Source organism: Lethenteron reissneri, chromosome 3, assembly GCF_015708825.2.
Source record: "Lethenteron reissneri isolate LAM-NWPU_2019-01 chromosome 3, ASM1570882v1, whole genome shotgun sequence".
NCBI lineage: Eukaryota > Metazoa > Chordata > Hyperoartia > Petromyzontiformes > Petromyzontidae > Lethenteron > Lethenteron reissneri.
Genome location: NC_083781.1, coordinates 10,133,651 through 10,152,340, shown reverse-complemented (window position 1 = coordinate 10,152,340; position 18,690 = coordinate 10,133,651). Strand labels below are relative to the sequence as shown.

General features: G+C 55.0%; 1 protein-coding gene across 1 annotated transcript; it reads right to left on the bottom strand.

Annotated features, from left to right (window-relative positions):
- Positions 1-922: 922 nt before the first annotated feature.
- Positions 923-18,246, bottom strand: LOC133346211 (extracellular serine/threonine protein kinase FAM20C-like). Its single transcript, XM_061557727.1, has 9 exons — positions 16,048-18,246; positions 12,606-12,793; positions 8,245-8,323; positions 6,518-6,726; positions 5,929-6,109; positions 4,997-5,106; positions 4,773-4,854; positions 3,290-3,349; positions 923-2,817 (listed from the first exon to the last, which is right to left on the bottom strand). Exons 1-9 carry the CDS (start codon positions 16,656-16,658, stop codon positions 2,442-2,444), a joined length of 1,896 nt encoding a protein of 631 aa, XP_061413711.1. The 5' UTR covers positions 16,659-18,246; the 3' UTR covers positions 923-2,441.
- Positions 18,247-18,690: the final 444 nt, after the last annotated feature.

Genomic DNA, 18,690 nt, shown 5'->3' with positions numbered 1-18,690 from the left:
GTTTTCTCGTCCTCCTTCTTCCGCTCGTTTTCCACCGCACAAGCGAGCCGTGCGCCGGGGCCATCACCGGGGCCAGCGGCGGCGCTCCTCGGACGAGGCCGTACGATTAAACGGAACGAGAGTTGACACGAAAAAAAAAGCTTTCACAAAAAAACTAAAACCGCGTCAACGTGTACGGCTGTCTAGTGGTGTCGATGAGCATCAACCATCAAGCACGCCAACTCCGCTTATCCTCGCAGCAGCAGCAGCAGCAACGGCAGCAGCAGCAGCAACAGCAGCAGCAGCAGCAACGGAGGCGGCGGGCTTTGGGCTTGGCCATGGACGAAAGATGATGGTGATCGCCGTCGCGCGCCACTTTCAGATTTGGCGCTTCTGCGGCCGTCTGGAACGCACTTTTAAATCGTGTCGATTGAAAAATAATTTCTTTAGAAATTAAAAATAATTTCTTTAGAAATGATTTTTTGTGTTTAGTTTGTTGTCCTTCCACGCACCTCCGACGACCACGGTTGGCTTCGTACGGTGCGAAAGAAGTTCAACGTACAGTACAGATACACATCGGTCCGGGACCTTCCGCTAGGTCGACACAGCCTCAAATGAGTACCTGGTGCGGTGCGGAGTAAACATCGCTGCTAGGGAGACAAAGGCGGCCGGGCATGTGTGCTAACCACCCACCCCCTCGTGTACCGTGCCAGCCTTCATAGGTGCTACTCGCTAACAGCACTTGCCCCAACAGTCTGTTCGAGGCTATACGGGGTGGGGATCTTTATTTTGCTATCTGTGTGTGTGTATATATTGTTTAAGCGAAGTTTTATTTTGCCGAAAAACTCTGGTTTTGCCACTGCGATATTTTTTCCCGCTCCACCCCCCCTCGACCCCCCCAGCCCCCCCCCCCCCCACACACTGCCGTCCCGATCGATCGACAGATTCCCATTGCACGAGAAGCGACGGAGCTCGCCATCGTCGCTAATAAATTACCCAGGCACGCGCGTGCCCTCCGCACCGCCACCACCACCACGACCACCACCACCACCACTACCACCACCACTACCACCACCACTACCACCACCACTACTACCGCCAAGTCGCACATTTCGCTAGCGATCGTAAGCCGCGAGAACGGAGAGGAAAACCTACGGAAGCGAATTCCCCATCGCGACGAAACCCTCCGCGGGTGGTTTTGTGTCTGTCACTTGTCGTCACTTCTTCTTTTTAAAAAATATTTTTACAAAAAAAAAAACTTTTGCGCCGCTAATTAAAAATGACTCAACAACTAAAAACAAAATTGCCACCAGGCATCCCAACTTATATTATATATTTTCTTTCAATATATATTTTAGTTTAAAGAAATAAAATCTAATTTCGATAAAAAAAATTTGAGAATTTCACCACCGATCGATCACCCCCATTTTTGGTGCCGCTGTCTAAATCACGACCCCTCCCCTACGGCCCCCCCCTCCCCACTGGGCTCCTTCCACAAAGCAGGCGGCAGCCAATGGAGGATCCGACGCAACTGGAGGGAGGCCCACCAGCAAACGAGAGAAAGAGCCCCCCCCCCACTTCCTCCGTCCCTGCGGCGAGTGAGCGAGGAGAGAGCGCAACGGCAAAACACCGCTCCGCCTCGCCACGCGAGAGCTCGGGGAGTCGTCGGGCGAGCCGCTCGCCCCGGCTTGCTCCGAGCCGCTGGCCCATGGGAACTCAGCACCGGACGACTGCAGCCAGGGAGAGCGGTGCGATTAAGGGGGGGGGGGGAGGGGGCGGCTGTGGGGGGCACAGCTGAAAAGAGAGGTATGGAGAGAACTAGACGTGACCCCCTCTGCCAGCCTGAACCCCCACCCCCTGCCGTTCCCCCACACTCCGGAACACTCACCAGTCCCAACCGCACCGCGTTGGCCGGCTAACAGGGCCCACACACACCAATCGGGCCCAGCGCCGGGCAGCGGCCAGCGGCCAGTGGCCAGGCCCTCACGCCCGCCAGTTGAGCCGGCAACAAAATAAATGATTCGGCGAGAAACGAAGGCATCCCCCCCGGCCACGTGCAGCCGCGCCGCCGTCGTTCAAATCCATCGTCGCGGACGCCCGGGCGAGTTACCACCTCGCCCCTTGGGGTTTAGAGTTTGTGTCTTCTTCACCGGGGCGGTGCGGTGCCCTCTCCCCGACGAAGCCTTTTGTAAGAATCCCGCGAGCTTCCGCGAGCTTCCGCGATCGCGACGAGGCAAAAAAACCGAACACGACTGACGGCGCAGCTCGTCGCTCCACGGGAGATATTTCTCCCCCGTCCCTCCCGCAACGCGTCCCCGTCTCTGCGCCGCGCAGACGCAGCAGCCCTCCCGCGACGCCGGGAGGCCCCGTTTGGCCTCCTCCCTCTGGCCAACTCCAACGTCGCGGCGACGTCGCCACGCCGCCGGCAACAACATCCCGTGGGAGGAGCGCCGTCGGCACGGCTATCTCCGCCGTGCCGCGGCTGCGGCGGCTTTCGCCGCGGCGCCACCACCGCCACCGCCTCCTCCTTTTCCCCCTCCTCCACCTCCTTTCCCACCACCTCCTTTCCCTCCTGCGTCCTTGCCCGCGCCTCGCGGCGCCGCCGCCACGGCCGCCGCGGGCGGCTCTGGGAGTACGACGGCGTCGATGCCGAGCCTGGCCACGCAGGCCCGCACCTCGTCCAGCACGAGGCTCAGGCGGCGGTCGAGCGCCCGCAGGTGAGCCTCGATCAGGATGGGCGCCAGCGGCTCGCGGCTCAGGGACTCGCGCATAGCGGCGCTCAGCCGGTACCGGGGCTCCGCGAGCAGCTGCAGGCGCTGGTAGGTGGACTTGCGGATGCTGGAGGACGAGCGGTGGGGGTGGTGGTGGTGATGGTGGTGATGGTGGCGGTGGTGGTGATGGTGGCGGTGGTGGTGATGGTGGCGGTGGTGGTGATGGTGGTGGTGATGGTGGCGGTGGTGGTGATGGTGGCGGTGGCGATGGTGGCGGTGGTGGTGATGGTGGCGATGGTGGCGGTGGTGGTGATGGTGGCGGTGGTGGTGATGGTGGCGGTGATGATGACGGTGATGATGGCAGGGAGGGAGAGAAGAAGTTAAGCTCACAATTGATATGCGGGATAGCGAAATGGGTAAAGGTGCAGCCCCTGCAAGTGCTCGCTCACGCCAATTTTGGCGGAAGGGCCTCCGCTGCTAGAGGAAGCTCTACAAAGCCTCTCTCTTTCTACAACATAATTTGACACACTCTTCCAGATCTTAATCATGATGAATCGTGCTAAATCATCGTGCTCATGGCGAGCCGTGGTGCATCTTACCAGCAGCACTGCTGCAGAGGCACCAGGATGGTCATCTCATCGTGAGAGTGTTTCCCGAACCTGCAGGACAAGACAAGTTCCATCACGTGCCTGGTCAAGGTCGACACGTGACTGGGTTGGTGGATGTGTGGGTGAGTGGGTGACTTCGTGGGTGGGTCAGTGAGTGAGTGAGCAGGTGGGTGAGTGAGTTAATGGGTGAGTGAGGGAATGGGTGAGTGAATGAGTGGCTGGGTGTGTGGGTGAGTGGGTGACTTAGTGGGCGGGTCCGTGAGTGAGTGAGCAGGTGGGTGAGTGAGTTAATGAGTGAGTGAGGGAATGAGTCAATGAATGAGTGGGTGGGAGGGTGGATGTATGGGTGAGTTAGTGGACGCGTCAGTGAGCGAGTGGTTTGGTGAGTGAGTCAATGGGTGAGTAAATGAGTGGATGGATGGATGGATGAGTAAATGGATCATTGGTTAGGAATCTGGTCATTGAGCCATTGCCCCAGAGATAGTTTTGTCAGTACGCCTTAGGGTGGCAAATGCCAACACGTATTTTCACGAAGCATTTTATCTCTGGATCACAAAAATATACGATAGCAATGTCACTGTGGGAGCTGTCCATGAAAAAATTGTAATTAAATAAGGGTGTTGCAGTATGTGCGATAAAGAATATTGTTTTGCCAAAACAGTGTCTATATGACAGACAGTATCCACACGAAGTGTTCTGCCCATTGTGGACATTGCCCCTAGTGGACACTCTGGTAGCATATTCCACCCCAGGAGATACCCTCGAATCAATCAGCCCCCTCGGCTCAAAGGCTAAACAGGTGAGAAGGACGACTTGAGTGAGTGAGTGAGTGATTGGACGACGTGAGCGAGTGGACGACTTCAGTCAGTGAGTGGACGACTTAAGTGAGTGAGTGGACGACTTCAGTGAGTGAGTGGACGACTTCAGTCAGTGAGTGGACGACTTCAGTGAGTGAGTGGACGACTTAAGTGAGTGGACGACTTCAGTGAGTGGACGACTTCAGTGAGTGAGTGGACGACTTAAGTGAGTGAGTGGACGACTTCAGTGAGGGAGTGGATGACTTAAATGAGTGAGTGGACGACTTCATTGAGTGAGTGGACGACTTCATTGAGTGAGTGGACGACTTAAGTGAGTGAGTGGACGAATTTAGTGAGTGAGTGGACGACTTCAGTAAGTGAGTGGACGACTTAAGTGAGTGAGTGGACGACTTCAGTGAGTGAGTGGACGACTTCAGTGAGTGAATGGGTGACTTAAGTCAGTGAGTGGACGACTTCAGTGAGTGAGTGGACGACTTCATTGAGTGAGTGGACGACACGAGTGAGTGAGTGGACGACTTCAGTGAGTGAGTGGATGACTCGAGTGAGTGAGTGGTCGATTCGAGTGAGTGAGTGGTCGACTCGACTCGAGCGAGCGGTCGACTCGATCGTGTGGGGGGGGGGGGGGGGCGGGGGAGTGAATCCAGGGCGCCGCTGACCCGCGCCCGTTGTCCAGGTGGATGATGAACGTCTCGTTGCCAAACTTCTCGAACGTCTCGTAGTGATGCCGGTCCATGTTGCCTGCAAAGTCACGGACGCGACCGCCCGCCGGTCAGAGACTGGGCCACAGCGGAGGTCGCACGGCGGCGAATCGGGGGGACGGGCACGCAGTGGCGCGCGCGGACGCTCGGCGGACGCTCGGCGGACGCTCGGCTCGGCTCACCCATGAGGAAGTCGAACACCGTCATGTCCATGACGTCCAGGAGGCGCGTGCCGGAGTTGTACGGCGCCGTCTTCCGCACCTCGCTGCAGTAGTTGGGGTCGATCTCCCAGCTGGTACGGGGGGGGGGGGGAGGGGGTGGTGGAGGGGTGGGGGGGGGCAAGAACAGGGGGGGGGGTCACGCGCAAAAAAAATGTAAAGGTGCCCGTCTAGGTTTCGCAGGGCGTCGCACGAGGCGGGCGGTGGGGTAGACAACGCCACGCCTGCCCGGCCGCCTTTGTCTCCCCGGAATATTTGCGCGCACCGCACCGCTAATGAGTGCTCCGTGTGGCCCGTAACGGACGGTTGGGGCAAGTGCTGTTAGCGAGCAGCACCTGTGAAGGCCGGCGCTGTGGCACACGATGGGGTGGGTGGCCGTGTGTGTACTGCGCGTCGAACTTCTTTCGCACCGTACGTAGCCAACCGTGCTAATCGGTGGTGCGATGAGCGCGGTTGGCCGGCCGCCTTTGTCTCCCCAGCGGCGACGTTTAAACACCGCGCCGGCTACTCGCACGAGGCCGAGTCGACGCAGGGGGAGGCCCACGACCTGCTCAGATATGCGACACCGGCGTCGACCACGTGCGAGTTTGTGGCGGTAGCGCGCACCACTGCCACTGCCACCACCGCCACTACCGCCACTACCACTGCCACCACCGCCACCACCGCCACCACCACCACTGTTACCACCACCACCGCGATTACCACCACCACCGCCGATACCGCCACCACCGCCGATGCCACCACCATCACCATCACCACCACCACCGCCGCCGCCACCGCCACCACCACCAACACCGCCACCGCCACCACCACCACCACCAACGCCGCCACCGCCACCACCACCACCGCCAACACCGCTACCGCCTCGAACCCCGCGACCGGACTCGGGCGCTCACTTGGCCTTGCGCCGCTTGTGGTAGGAGCGGCGCCACGGGTTGCGCCAGGAGGTGCGCGGCGCGATGTCCGTGTCCGGCAGGAAGGCGGCGAGGGATCCCTCCAGCTGGTCGGGCTGCCCGCACAGCGCGTGCTCCGTCGTGCAGTAGTACGAGCAGTCGCCGTAGAAGCACACGTTGTTCGCTGCTCACGCACGCACACGTGGGCAGACGTTACGGAAGGATGGGCAGACTCACGGATGGATGGGTGGACAGACTAACTCATGGATGGACGGATAGGCTAACTCATGGATGGACGGACATGCTCGCGAATGGATGGATGGACAGCTTAACGGATGGATGATGGACATGCTGACAGCTGTGTGGGTGGACAGGCTAACGGACGGACGAGTGGACAGACGGATTGTCATACTGACGGACTCAGGGAGGGATGCACAATCCGAATGGGACAGATGCACAGATGTATGGACAAACCAATACACCAACAGATCGACGGATGGGTGTGCGAACCAACGGATGGTCGGACAGATGGAGCGAGCTACAGAGGGATGGACAAACCCAACGGACGGACCGGATGAACAATTCAGCTCACCGGGCGAGATGAAGAACGTCTTGATGAGCTTGCTGTCGTTGGTGATATCGCGTATCTCGCGCGTCATGTTCACGAGGCGCCCCACCACGGGGGGCACGCGGCGGAAGTCGAGCACTTGGTCGAGGTGGAAGGCGGCGATCTCCGCGTTGTGCCGCTCAAAGTCGGAGAAGTAGAAGAAATCGGGCGGCGTCTGCTGGTCCCTCCGCTGCCTGTGGGTAGAAGACGGAGCGGGAGCGCTCGTAACTCAAGCAGTGAACTTTTTAAATCCTATATATTAAGTTCGCTTGCTTGCGTGCTTGCTTGCTTGCTTACGACCGTGCAAACCTTTCGGTCGTTTTTTAACCCACTTCCCGTGATCCAATCGAGCTGACATTTTGCACACAGACTCGTTGTGCGTGACAATTAATTTTCGTGAATTTTTTACGGGTTAATTTTTTTAATCCTTTATATTAAGTTCGCTTGCTTGCTTGCGTGCGTGCTTGCGTGCTTGCTTGCTTGCTTACGACCGTGCAAACCTTTCGGTCGTTTTTTAACCCACTTCCCGTGATCCAATCGAGCTGACATTTTGCACACAGACTCGTTGTGCGAGACAATTAATGTTCGTGAAAATTTTTTGTCCAAAATTTTACACTGTTTAGGGAAAACAAATTAAATATTTAATTACCAATTGTTTAATACTGCAGACAATCATCTGACCCATAGGTGGCAGCCATCTCAAGCCAGAGGACGAGAGGACTCTAGCCGCCATGCATATAAAGGATTTAGAGTGAAAAACTTTGTTTTTACGGGTTATACTTATTTTGTCATTCGTTATGTAGTGGCTAGGAGATGTTAACTACCTCGCCTGGTACGCAGGAGGTCGTGGGTTCGATCCCGACCCCGACGCCTGCTGCTGTATATTTGGAGTCTGCGTGTCTCTTACTCTCCCCGTGGTCGCGTGGATTTTTCTCGGGGTCCTCCGGTTTTTCTCTCCACACTTAGAATCGACATCACGTTGACAGCATTTGGCTGCTATAAATTCCCACACGATAACCCACTTCTTTGAGCAGTCATTTGCGGCCAGGTCACTTCTGAAAAAGAGCTACAAAGCTCAGTGAGCCTTACCTGGTCAAATACCAATAAACTTTACGTTGTTTGAGTTTAGTTTCAGTTATATCGACGTACTCAGTTTACTCAAACTTCCGCGTGGGAAACTCGCTAGGCTGGTCCCAGCCAAAGATACAGCTAAAGGTGCATGCCCTGCAAGTGCTTCCTCACTCAGCTGCTGGCAGAAGGCCCTTCAGTAGAGGGAGCTCCGGAGGGCATTTTTGGCCTACTCTTCCACACTGCTGCTGATGCTCTTGCTGCTGCTGCTGCTGCTTACGCCTTCATTCAAGGCCAAGGTGGTGCCCCACGTTTTTCCAAGAGGTGTGAGTACCCACGCTTTACCCCACCAACAAGCAACCTGACAATCGACCAACTGGGAGTGGACCCATTCATACCCCCACCCCTCCATACCCCAGTCTGGTTCGAATGAGCCCTGGTGCAAGGCATGAAATGGGGTCAACCCCTTCCCCATTCCCTGTCCTCTGGGCCAAAAGTTGACGGAACGTTGAGCCAACGTCGAGGCAACGTTGGTCCGACGGTTTCCGGCCACACGCCGACGTTTTTTTTTTATTATAAACGTCGGCGCGCTTGCTGGGGTGGCTACTATAGTGTAGCCCGGTGCGACGCGTGCTAGCACCTACTTCATGGGCTTGAAGAGCGCCTGGCCGTAGTTCTTGAAGGTCATGATGAGCTTGAGCTGCGTGCCACCCGACTTCATGACTGAATCGGGAAGTGCGGGGGGGGGGGGGGGGTAGAGGAAGAGGGGGGGGGGTGAAGGGGTCGAGGAAGGGTGGCACACCGAACGGACGGCAGTGGGGTCACGCGGTGTGCGTGCGGACCGACCAGATGGCGCGGCGGTTCAAGTGTCAACGGTGCGACCGCGTGCGCTGTTGTTCATCGGCGGGTGGCGGTGGTGGTGGCCGGCGGCGGTGGTGGTGGTGGTGGCGGCCGGCGGTGGTGGTGGTGGCGGTGGTGGTGGTGGCTGGCGGGGAGAACGGGTGAGTGGGTGGTGCCTCTGGCAGTCATCTCAGTCAGTCAACCCACGGCACCTGCCTCTATCCCGTGACCTCTAACCCGTGACCTCTAACCCGTGACCTCTATCCCGTGACCTCCGTCCCGTGACCTCCTGCCAGCAGCGGGGCCGTCGGCAACTTCGCGCGACGGCCTCGAGGGGCACCTAGCTTGGTACGAGCGCCATGGTGACGTCACCATGCACCAGTGGCCCAAACCAGGCTACTGTTAATATTGCATTTAAAGCATCATGAGCACAAACTGAACGCTGCGAGGAAAATGTTTGCAATTAAAATGTTTTAAATAATAATAAAGGAGGATTTCAATCCAAAATGTTGTAGGGGTCTCTAAGCCAGATCTACACGTGTGTAGTAGTGGTGTGTATTAATGGAGCGGTAGTGTAACGGTTAGCGCGCTGCGCTACGAACCTGGTGACCCGGGTTCGAATTCCCGCTCACGGCCAACAACACCAAGTGACGAATATCAAAACCGGTTCTGGGCCTCCCCTATTCGACTCAGCCTCAAATGAATACCTGGTGCGGTGTGTAAACATCGCCACCGGGGTGACAAAGGCAGCCGGGCGTGGTGCTGGCCACCCAAACCCCCTTGTGTGCCGTGCCAGCCTTCATTAGGTGTTCGCTAACAGCACTTGCCCCAACAGTCTGCCGCAGGCTCTACCGGGGATCTTGGTCTTTGTGTATAGTCGTGGACGCCCGGAACCCCGATTGATCTGCGTCCGTGCGCTGCGAGTGACGTTCACTCCCCGCTGTCTCCACTCGGGGGCAGTGCAGCACAGAGCGTGGTCGATGTCGCCACGGGCTTGTTGACCCGGGAGAGTGCCTGCCACTATTAAGACTACATTTTTTGTTTTGTTTTACCAGGTAAGGCCCAACTTGAGCTGTGTACAGCTCTTCTGCAGGAGCCACCTGGCGATAAATGATCAGCTCAACGAAGTTGGCTTTTTTAAAATGTGGAAATGTATAGCAGCCAAATCTTCCAAACGCATGTTTCTGAATGTGGAGGGAAAAGCCGAAATATCCAGAGAAAAATCCACGCGATCACGGGGAGAGTAAGAGGCACGCAGACTCTAAATATATAAAATGCGTCAGGGTCGGGATCGAACCCACGACCTCCTGTATACCAGGCGAGGTAGTTAACATCTTGTCACTGTCGCGTTGAGTCTCAAGACTTGTTTTTATTTTATTTAGGAGGGTCCTGCCAGGTTTTCGCAGTAATGGGACGATGTTGCTACTGCATGTGTGCGAGTGATCCCAGTTACAGTGGCTAGGAGATGTTAACTACCTCGCTTGGTATACAGGAGGTCGTGGGTGCAGTATATTTGGAGTTTGCGTGTCTCTCTCTCCCCGTTGTAGCATAGATTTGTCGACGGATCCTCCGGTTTTTTGCCTCCACATTTAGAAACGTGCGTTCAGAGTATTTGGTTGCTAAAAAAGAAATCCACATAAGCCACTTCTCTTTGAGCTATCATTTGTGGCCAGGTCGCTTCTGAAAAATAAAATCTGTATAGCTCAGTGGGGCTTACATGGTAACATACAAAAAAAAACCGTTTCTACTGTTTGAGTTTAGTTTCAGGTATATCGACGTACTCAGGCGAGTCAAAGTCCACGTGGGAAACTCGCTAGGCTGGTCCCGGCCAAAGATACAGCTAAAGGTGCATGCCCTGCAAGTGCTTTCTCACTCAGCTGCTGCCAGAAGGCCCTTCAGTAGAGGGAGCTCTGGAGGGCATTTTTAGCCTGCTCTTCCACACTGCTGCTGATGCTCTTGCTGCTGCTGCCTTTATTCAAGCTGGGGGAGGAACCCAGGCGGGAAACCCCACGGAGAACACGAGGAAGAACACACAACCTCCACAGACAGAGAGCGAGAGGTGCCCGAGTTGGGAATTGAACCTAGGCTCCCATTTCTAACCGGCACGCCCCTAAGGCAGCGGTCTCCTCGCCACAGCGGCTTGCTGCTTCCAGCGGTGGTCACACAGCTCGTTCTGTCTCCCGTGGTCGACGCCTTTAAACTCAATCATCCACCGGTCTGTTTTCATCCAGAACATTGTTTAATGTGATTATTGGGGGGAGGGGCGGGGGGAGAGCAGAACCTGGCCGAGGATTGAAATCGAATTGGGCATCGTCACTCCTCCATCCCTCCCTCCCTCCTGTCCAATGTCCCCTCCCCCCTCCCCCGTCTCCAATTTCCCCTCCCCCCTCTCGCTTCCCAGACCCGTGGGGGCCCTGGTGCCGTTGTACTGCCTACACACTCGATAGCTACCCCCACTGGAATATAAACAGTCTATATACAGTCTATATATATACTGCATTGCATCTGCGCTACCGTTTTCATTGCTGCCAGATCTCGTCATCATCGTCATTACACTGGTCAACACACTTTTTCTGGCATAAGGTATTCCAACGGTTTTAAGGTAATTTTTGGGGTGCCGATTCCAAATCTGGCATCAGTTTTTGTCTATCACATCAGGTTTTTGAGATATCAAATATTGCATTTTCAATAAAAACTGCGGAAGAAAAATATTAAATAAATGTGGATATCTACATAAAATGATATTATAAACACACTATCCTAAAAATACAGCACCATATTTTAACACTAAAGCAGTCACTGACTCGCAACAACTTGCAATCATAAGTGACAGAGTTAATTTCGGGTAAAATCAATGAAAATGGGGTATGCCAATAGCATAAAAATGAGATGTGATAGAGCAAATCTGAGATCAGATTTGGAATCAGCACCCTGAAATTAGTCTAGAACAGCTGCAAAAGTCCAGGCCAGAATAGTTTTTTTTTGTTGACCAGTGTTATCATCAGCAGCCATGGTCACTCCACTGCTGGATGAAGGGCCTGCCCCAATCCGTCGACCCGCCACTCCTCGCGGTGCTGCCACGTTGTAACCCATCCACCCGATCCGCGAGCCGATTTCACCGCTCCGTCTCCCCCGGTGGCGACTTCCCTGACCACGAAACCATCGCCGGTGTAATGGCACCGACGTGACCACGGCGACTAAATCGCCATTCGCTTGACCACTGCCACAAGTTTCATAACATTGAAGGCGATCTCATGCTCCAACACGGATTGCAGCACCGGTGGTGGGAATTCCACATTCCTATGGCCGGGGGCGGGTCTACCCATTAGGAACAAACCGCCGTTGACTTCCACACAAAGTTGGGGCTCATGTTATCGGCTCCCAACCAGGGAGTTGAACTCGCACCCCGAGTTCAACTGAACCGCCACCACCACCACCACCAACAACAACAACAACAGCAGCAGCAGCAGCAACGTTAGTATAAAGCATAGCAACGCGTGCGGCGTGGCGCGGGTGTAACGTGACACGGTGTGATGTGTGGTACGTACGGTGTGATGTGTGGTACGGTGTGGCGTGATCGCAAGGACGTGGTGTGACTGACCAGAGCACTAGGGTGGTTTGGAGTCGGTTGATGTGACGTGGCACGGCGTGATGTGGCAAGTTTGGCGTGGCGTGGCATGGTGTGGTGTGGCGTGGTGTGACACGGTATGGGGTGGTGTGGTGTGGTGTGACACGGCATGGCGTGGTGTGGCGATGCGTGGCATGACATGGTGTGGCGTGGTGTGACATGATATGGCGTGGTGTGGCGTGGTGTGGTGTGGTGTGGCATGGTGTGGTATGACACGGCATGGCATGGTGTGGCGTGGTGTGGCGATGCGTGGCATGATATTGCGTGGCGTGGTATGACACGGCATGGCGTGGTGTGGCGATGCGTGGCATGACATGGTGTGGCGTGGTGTGACATATGGCGTGGGTGGCGTGGTGTGGTGTGGTATGACACAGCATGGCGTGGTGTGGCGTGGTGTGGTGTGGTATGACACGGCGTGGCGTGGCATGGTGTGGCGATGCGTGGCATGACACGGTGTGGCGTGCGTCGCCATGGCGTGGCGTCATGCTGACATGGCGTGGTGTGTGCAGAATTTAGGAGAGGAAAATGCCCGCGTACCCACACTTACGATCTTCTGGCTCAGCAGGTCGCCCAGGAGGGCGTCCACCACTGGCGCCCGGCGCCCGTACATGGCACGCCGCGTGATCCCCACGTGGAACCGCAGCCAGTTGGGGTACGTGTCGTACGGGCTGCGGCTCGCCGCGGCATGCGGGCCGGGGATTGGCTCGGCCGCAGGGTCACTCGTCCTGCGGGGGAGGGGAGGAACATCCATCATCATCATCATTGCCATCATCATCATTGCCATCATCATCATCGCCATCATTGCCATCATCATCATTGCCATTATTGCCATCATCATAATTGCCATCATTGCCATCATCATCATTATCATCATCATCATCATTGCCATCATCATCATTGCCATCATTGCCATCATCATCATCATCAGAGTCGTTCATGTTGTAGCTCTAAGCGGCGTCCACATCTCCCATCACCGGCGCCGTCGTCACCACGCAACTTCACAGCCGGGCGGTGCCGGCGGCGGCGGCGGCGGCGGTGGTGGTGGCTACGCCGCTTCACGTGGCCTCCTGGCAATCATCGAGCGCTGCCGTGGAGAGCCAGGGGGTCACCGCACTCCACATTTCTTATTCTTCTTATTCTTTCGTACGGCTGCTGATGTAGATGGAGAGCAACAACTGCCATTTCACATTCAGGTTGTCAAGAGCGTTGTGCCCCCCCCCCCCCTGTCTCTCTCTCGCGCGGGGTGGGGGGCGCTCCGGTTTCCTCCCACGTGGTTTAACCGCTCAGAAATGATGAGCCTAAAATATATATTTTTTAAACCCAAATGTGACAAGGACCCTCGTCAATAATTGCCTTATTACGACTCAGTGTGGCTCTCCTGGATTTCTAGAAAATAAATAAAAACCACTCATCACCGAAACTCCTCCACGACCAAAGACAAAGATCCCCCGTATGGCGTTAACAGACTTGTTGGGGCAAGTGCCGTCAGGAAGTAAACGCCCACGAAGGCCGGCACGGTACACGAGGGAGTGGGTGGCCAGCACCACGATCTGCGACCTCCACCACGCACGGCCATCATCGTTATCATAATTGTTTTTTTTACCCTTCTATCTGGCAACAAAACTGACACCTTTTTTTACAAGGAGTCATGTTTGCATAGACCACAATACCTGCAGCCATAATGCAAACAAATAACATAACTCCGATGATATATGCACTGTCCTTGAAGTTGATTGGTCCAGGACAGTGCATATATTATCAGAGTTATGTTATTTGTTTGCATTATGGCTGCAGGTATTGTGGTCTATGCAAACATGACTCCTCGTAAAAAAGGTGTCAGTTTTGTTGCCAGATAGAAGGGTAAAAAAACAATTATCATATTTGTTACTGGCAAAGGAGGTTCCAATGGTGTAAATCATCGTTATCGTCGCGCCCTTCATACCAAAGCACACTACCACCACCGCCGCCACCCACTTTTGAAAAGGGGCACCCCCAGTAGCAGCTGTCCCTGTGCGGCGACACAAGGTCGACCCCGGGCACCTGGCCTGCGAAACGCGCCTCGCCGCCCAAATTCAGTTCCATCTAAGAAGGCAAATCAAGCTTGATCCTGGATAGTGAACGCACGCGGTTTGTTCGCTCCGTTTTCACTATCGCTTCGTCGACTTTGTTTTAGATTTCGTTGCCGTTTGGAATGTTGATGTCGCCCAGGCGAATCTTGCAAGACGAGACTCAATCCCGTTCAGGCGGAATCAACAGGAGCATCTGTGCGTGTGGAGTGTGCGTGTGTTGTGTGCGTGTGTGTATATACGTGTGGTGTGCGTGTGTGGTGTATATTCGTGTGGTGTGTGTGTGTAGTGTGTGTGTGCGTGGTGTGTGTGTGTATATGCGTGTGGTGTGTGCGCGTGTTGTGTTCGTGTGTTTTCTTTTCAATTAGCAAAGTCCAGTCAGTACCTTGGAGAGCGGCTACTGTTCCCGACGTTCGCGCCCGGCAGGACCCCCCCACCCCGTCAGCCGGGTGTGAACGCGTCAGCCAGTGCAGCGAGTGCTCTTATTATGTACGCAGCGGCTTCATTTCAGCAGGAGCCGCCCGGGACTGATCTCCGGAAAACACGTATATATGTGCCCGGGGGAAAGGGGGGGGCTGGCGGGGGGGGTGGTAGGCGCTGGCTGTAATGACTATTACGTTTCTAATCGTTTTGTTGTCATCAGTGATGATGTTTCTCACGCTGCTGGTTGCCAAGTACCTAATCCTAACATCGAAGACAAAGCACTGTTCGCTAACACCTACGAAGGCCGACACGGCACACGAGGTGGGGTGATCATTCCTTGTCCGCCCGTCTTTATCTCCCCAGTGCTCATAGGGGGTTTAAAAAAATATATTTTTGTATCCACACCTTACCAGGTACTCATTTAAGGTCGAGTCGACCTCGAGGGAGGCCGTGGGAACGGTTCAGATGTTCCTCACCGATGTTGTGCTGCGAGAGCTGGCGGACTCGAAGCCGCGTCGCCGGGTTTTGCAGAGCCAGCGAAGCTAACCACTGCGCCACCGCTCCTCGCAAATTGCATTGTACAGTACTCGCGTAAGCTCGCAACGTTGCTCTGGGACACGCACAGCACACTGTACATGCATGCATGCATAACATCGCAAGACAATGCAGTGGGGTGCATCCTCTTCGTTTAACAAAGACAAAGATCTCCCGTATAGCCTGTAACTGACTGTTGTGGCAAGTGCTGTTAGCAAGCACATATGAAGGCCAGAACGGAACACGAGGGGGTGGGTGGGTGGCTAGCACCACGCCCGGTCGCCTTTGTCTCCCCAGTGGCGATGTTTACACACCGCACCAGGTACTCATTTGAGGCCGAGTCGACCTAGGGGAGGCCCAGGATCGGTTCAGATAATCGCCGGTGTTGGCCGTGAGCGGGAATCGAACTCGGGTCGCCGGGCTCGTAGCGCAGTGCGCTAACCACTGCACCACCGCTCCCCACATACATTTGAATATACACACACACGTGTAGATACAGTATCCCTTAAACACATTTGCAGTGTGACGTTATAGGATTATGATTGTGGGCTATGTTGGCGCTGATGACAATTCCAGTGGCTGGCGATGTTTGCAGTGGTGCAAGTGCTGACGATGACAATTATATTTGTAGTGGATTGTGATGGTGTAATGATGGAATTGCGGTGCTTTTCCCTCCTGCTGATGACGGTTGCAATAGCAGCAGCTGCTGCTACTGATGATGGTGGTGGTGGTGGTGCAATTATGGTCATGACGATGATGTTGGTGGCGGTGATGATGATTACGATAATTGTATAATGATGGCGATTGCGCGAGGCGGATGACGATTGCGGTATCTTTCACGAGCTGATAATCACATTAGTACCGTCATGACTGTGTTCACAGTTGATGTGGGGGGGGAGGAGGGAGTGGAGTGGGGGTGACAGTGGCTGTCATCGTCATACATCAACCACACTCACCACCCATCGCTGTCCAGGCGTTTACTCTTGGGATTAAATTTGGCTCCCGGCTCCACGATGAAGAGAAGATCTTCCTTGGATGGCGTCGGAACGGTCACCGTGTAGAGAGGGTGAGCGAATAGCGCGTCTAGAGACGACCACGCCGAGTCCTCCACCATCACCACCTCCGCATCATCACCACCACCACCATTATCCCTCGACCTCTTCTTAACCCCTTGCATGCCGCCTGCCGGAACGCCATCAACGCCCGCAATCCTCTTCCGGCCACGAGATGACTCGTCGCCACCGTCGTCAGCCGCCGGCGGTGCCTGCCGCAGCAGCTGTTGTTGTTGGTGGTGTTGGTGGTGGTAGCTGCTGTTCGATGACCCACCACCACCACCACCGACTACGCCGCTGCTAACGTCCTGTAGAATTCTCAAAGCCGCCTTGCCCCCGTCGTTGGCGGCGTTGTGCCGTGAGCGCCTCGCCACGTTGCTTGCCGAGCCGCAACCGCATTCGTCCGCGCGCATCACTCGCCTCTCCAGCTCGGGCAGGAGGTCGAGCACGATGTGCAGGCAACAGGCGAGCACCAGCACGGCCACGAGCAGCAGCTTGAACTTGCGTTTCATCATGTTGGCTGCCGTCGTTGGTGTCACTTCTGCCGGTGATGCTAATGATGATGGTGATGATGATGGTGGTGGTGGTGGCTCTTAGCCCCCTTTCCTTTCGCCGTGTGATCTGGCCAGCTATCTATAGCCAGATATCTACCGAGGCTACAGTCACGCCAAAGGCACTGCTGCGATATTCCTTGCCTCCCCCCCCACCCGAATCCCCCGTTCTTCTATTCCCCGACAGCTGTAGCGGCCGATATGATTTTATAATGTTTTATTTTGTATTATTTTATTATTTCCCTTCTACGCGACTTTACCGAAAAAACCAAGAAGATGAATCCCTGCAGTCACGAAAGCTTTAAATCGAAATGATTTGATGACTTATATCTCTGGCCTCTCGCCCGAAACGTCGCCGATTATATATATTTATACCCGCCCCACCCTCCTCCTCCTCCTTTTAAGAGGTAGTGCTATGGACAAACGCGTTGTGTTTCATTTGGTGTCGTTTGTGATCGAACACTGCGGCCAATGATAGCAGTCGCATAACCAAACAATGATTATAATTATACAATAATAATAATAATGGTCATCGGACCCGATAGGAATTGTTCCCGTACAAGGGGAAAAACCCCCGTGTGAATACCGAATGCTACCGGACAGTGACACACAATAGGTTATAACAATCCTGACGATCGTGTAGTATCATTATCGTGTGAAGGCAGTTCCTTCCCTATACTAACTAATGCATTAATAATAATTATTGTTATCATACAAACGGCGACGATGAAGAGGCATTGATCGAGACGGCCTCACTGTTGTACAAATCGTTACGAGCGTAGCGGCAGCGCTAATGATAAACAATCGTCCAATGACACGCATACGAGCGGCGATGTGTTTTTTTAGACGGCAGAACGAAAGCGAATCCTACGCTCGTGTCGCCGAATGACATCGGCACGAAGAGGCGACCACCGCTCGCTGCCTCGGATGCCGCCGATTGTGAAAGCCTCCGCCTCCGCTGATGATACAAATAATTGTATTCTCTACTCACTCTCATCGGATCTCTCACTGCTGCTATACATCCCCGAAACCCATACCACGCTCCTTCCTCCTCCTCCCTGCGTCGTCCCACCGACCTAACCAGCCAAGCGGCGGCCAGCCAACACCGCTCGCTTCGCGTTGTCCGTCCGCGACCTTAGTCAATTCTCATTGCGTCTCCCTCCTTCCGTCTACCGGCAGCTGCGCTGGTCGCTGTGCTCGCGGTGGCAAATGCTGCTGCTGCTGATGCTGCTGCTGCTGCTCCTCTTATACCGGAGATCTTCCATCGAGCGACGATGAGCCGTGGGCTCCTGATTAAAACGTTACCCACTAACACCACCCACCCCCCACCCCCTTGGCTCGGAAGCGGTGACCCGCTTCTGAATCGCAGAGACGCACGCGTGTGCGCGTGTGTGTGTGAGAGTGAGAGAGAGCACGCGCGTGTGTGTGAGAGAGAGGGAGAGCTAATGCGCGTGTGTGTGTGTGAGAGAACGAGAGAGAGAAAGAGATAATGCGTATGTGTGTGAGAGAGGGAGAGAGGGAGAGAGAATGCGCGTGTGCGTGCGTGCGCGCGTGTATCGGAGCTGGCAGAGTGATGCGCGGTGTGGATGGGGAGGCGGGAGAGAGTTCGGGGGGAGAGGAGGAAGAGGAGGAGGAGGAGAGAGCTGATGGAATGGATGCACGCGGTGCATGCGCTCTGAAGGGGGCGATAGATTCGTGTGCTGCTGCCGCCGCTGTTGGTTCTCAATCATGATGATTGATGATGATGTAATTACAATGGTGATTGAGGGTGTCATTACAATGGTGACGGTGGTGGTGTCGTCACAGTGCTGGTGTGGTTACAACAGTGACTACACAGAGCTACAATAGAGTGATGATGATGGTGGTGATGGTGATGATGATTATGCCGATGATGCTTGTGATGCTGGCGATGATGATGAAGATGATTCAACAGTCGCGGTGTTGTTACGACTGTATGCGATGATGCTGGCTACGATAATGATCACGAAGATGCCAT

What these genes read in the sequence shown, in the direction of transcription:
- LOC133346211 (XM_061557727.1), bottom strand. Translation starts at nt 16,658, where the DNA reads ATGATGAAACGCAAGTTCAAGCTGCTGCTCGTGGCCGTGCTGGTGCTC. An exon ending in GGTGTTCGACTTCCTCATGG is followed by an intron (nt 4,855 to 4,996) that starts GTGAGCCGAGCC and finishes GTGACTTTGCAG; the next exon opens with GCAACATGGACCGGCATCAC. An exon ending in CACCTGGACAACGGGCGCGG is followed by an intron (nt 3,350 to 4,772) that starts GTCAGCGGCGCC and finishes CTTGTCCTGCAG; the next exon opens with GTTCGGGAAACACTCTCACG.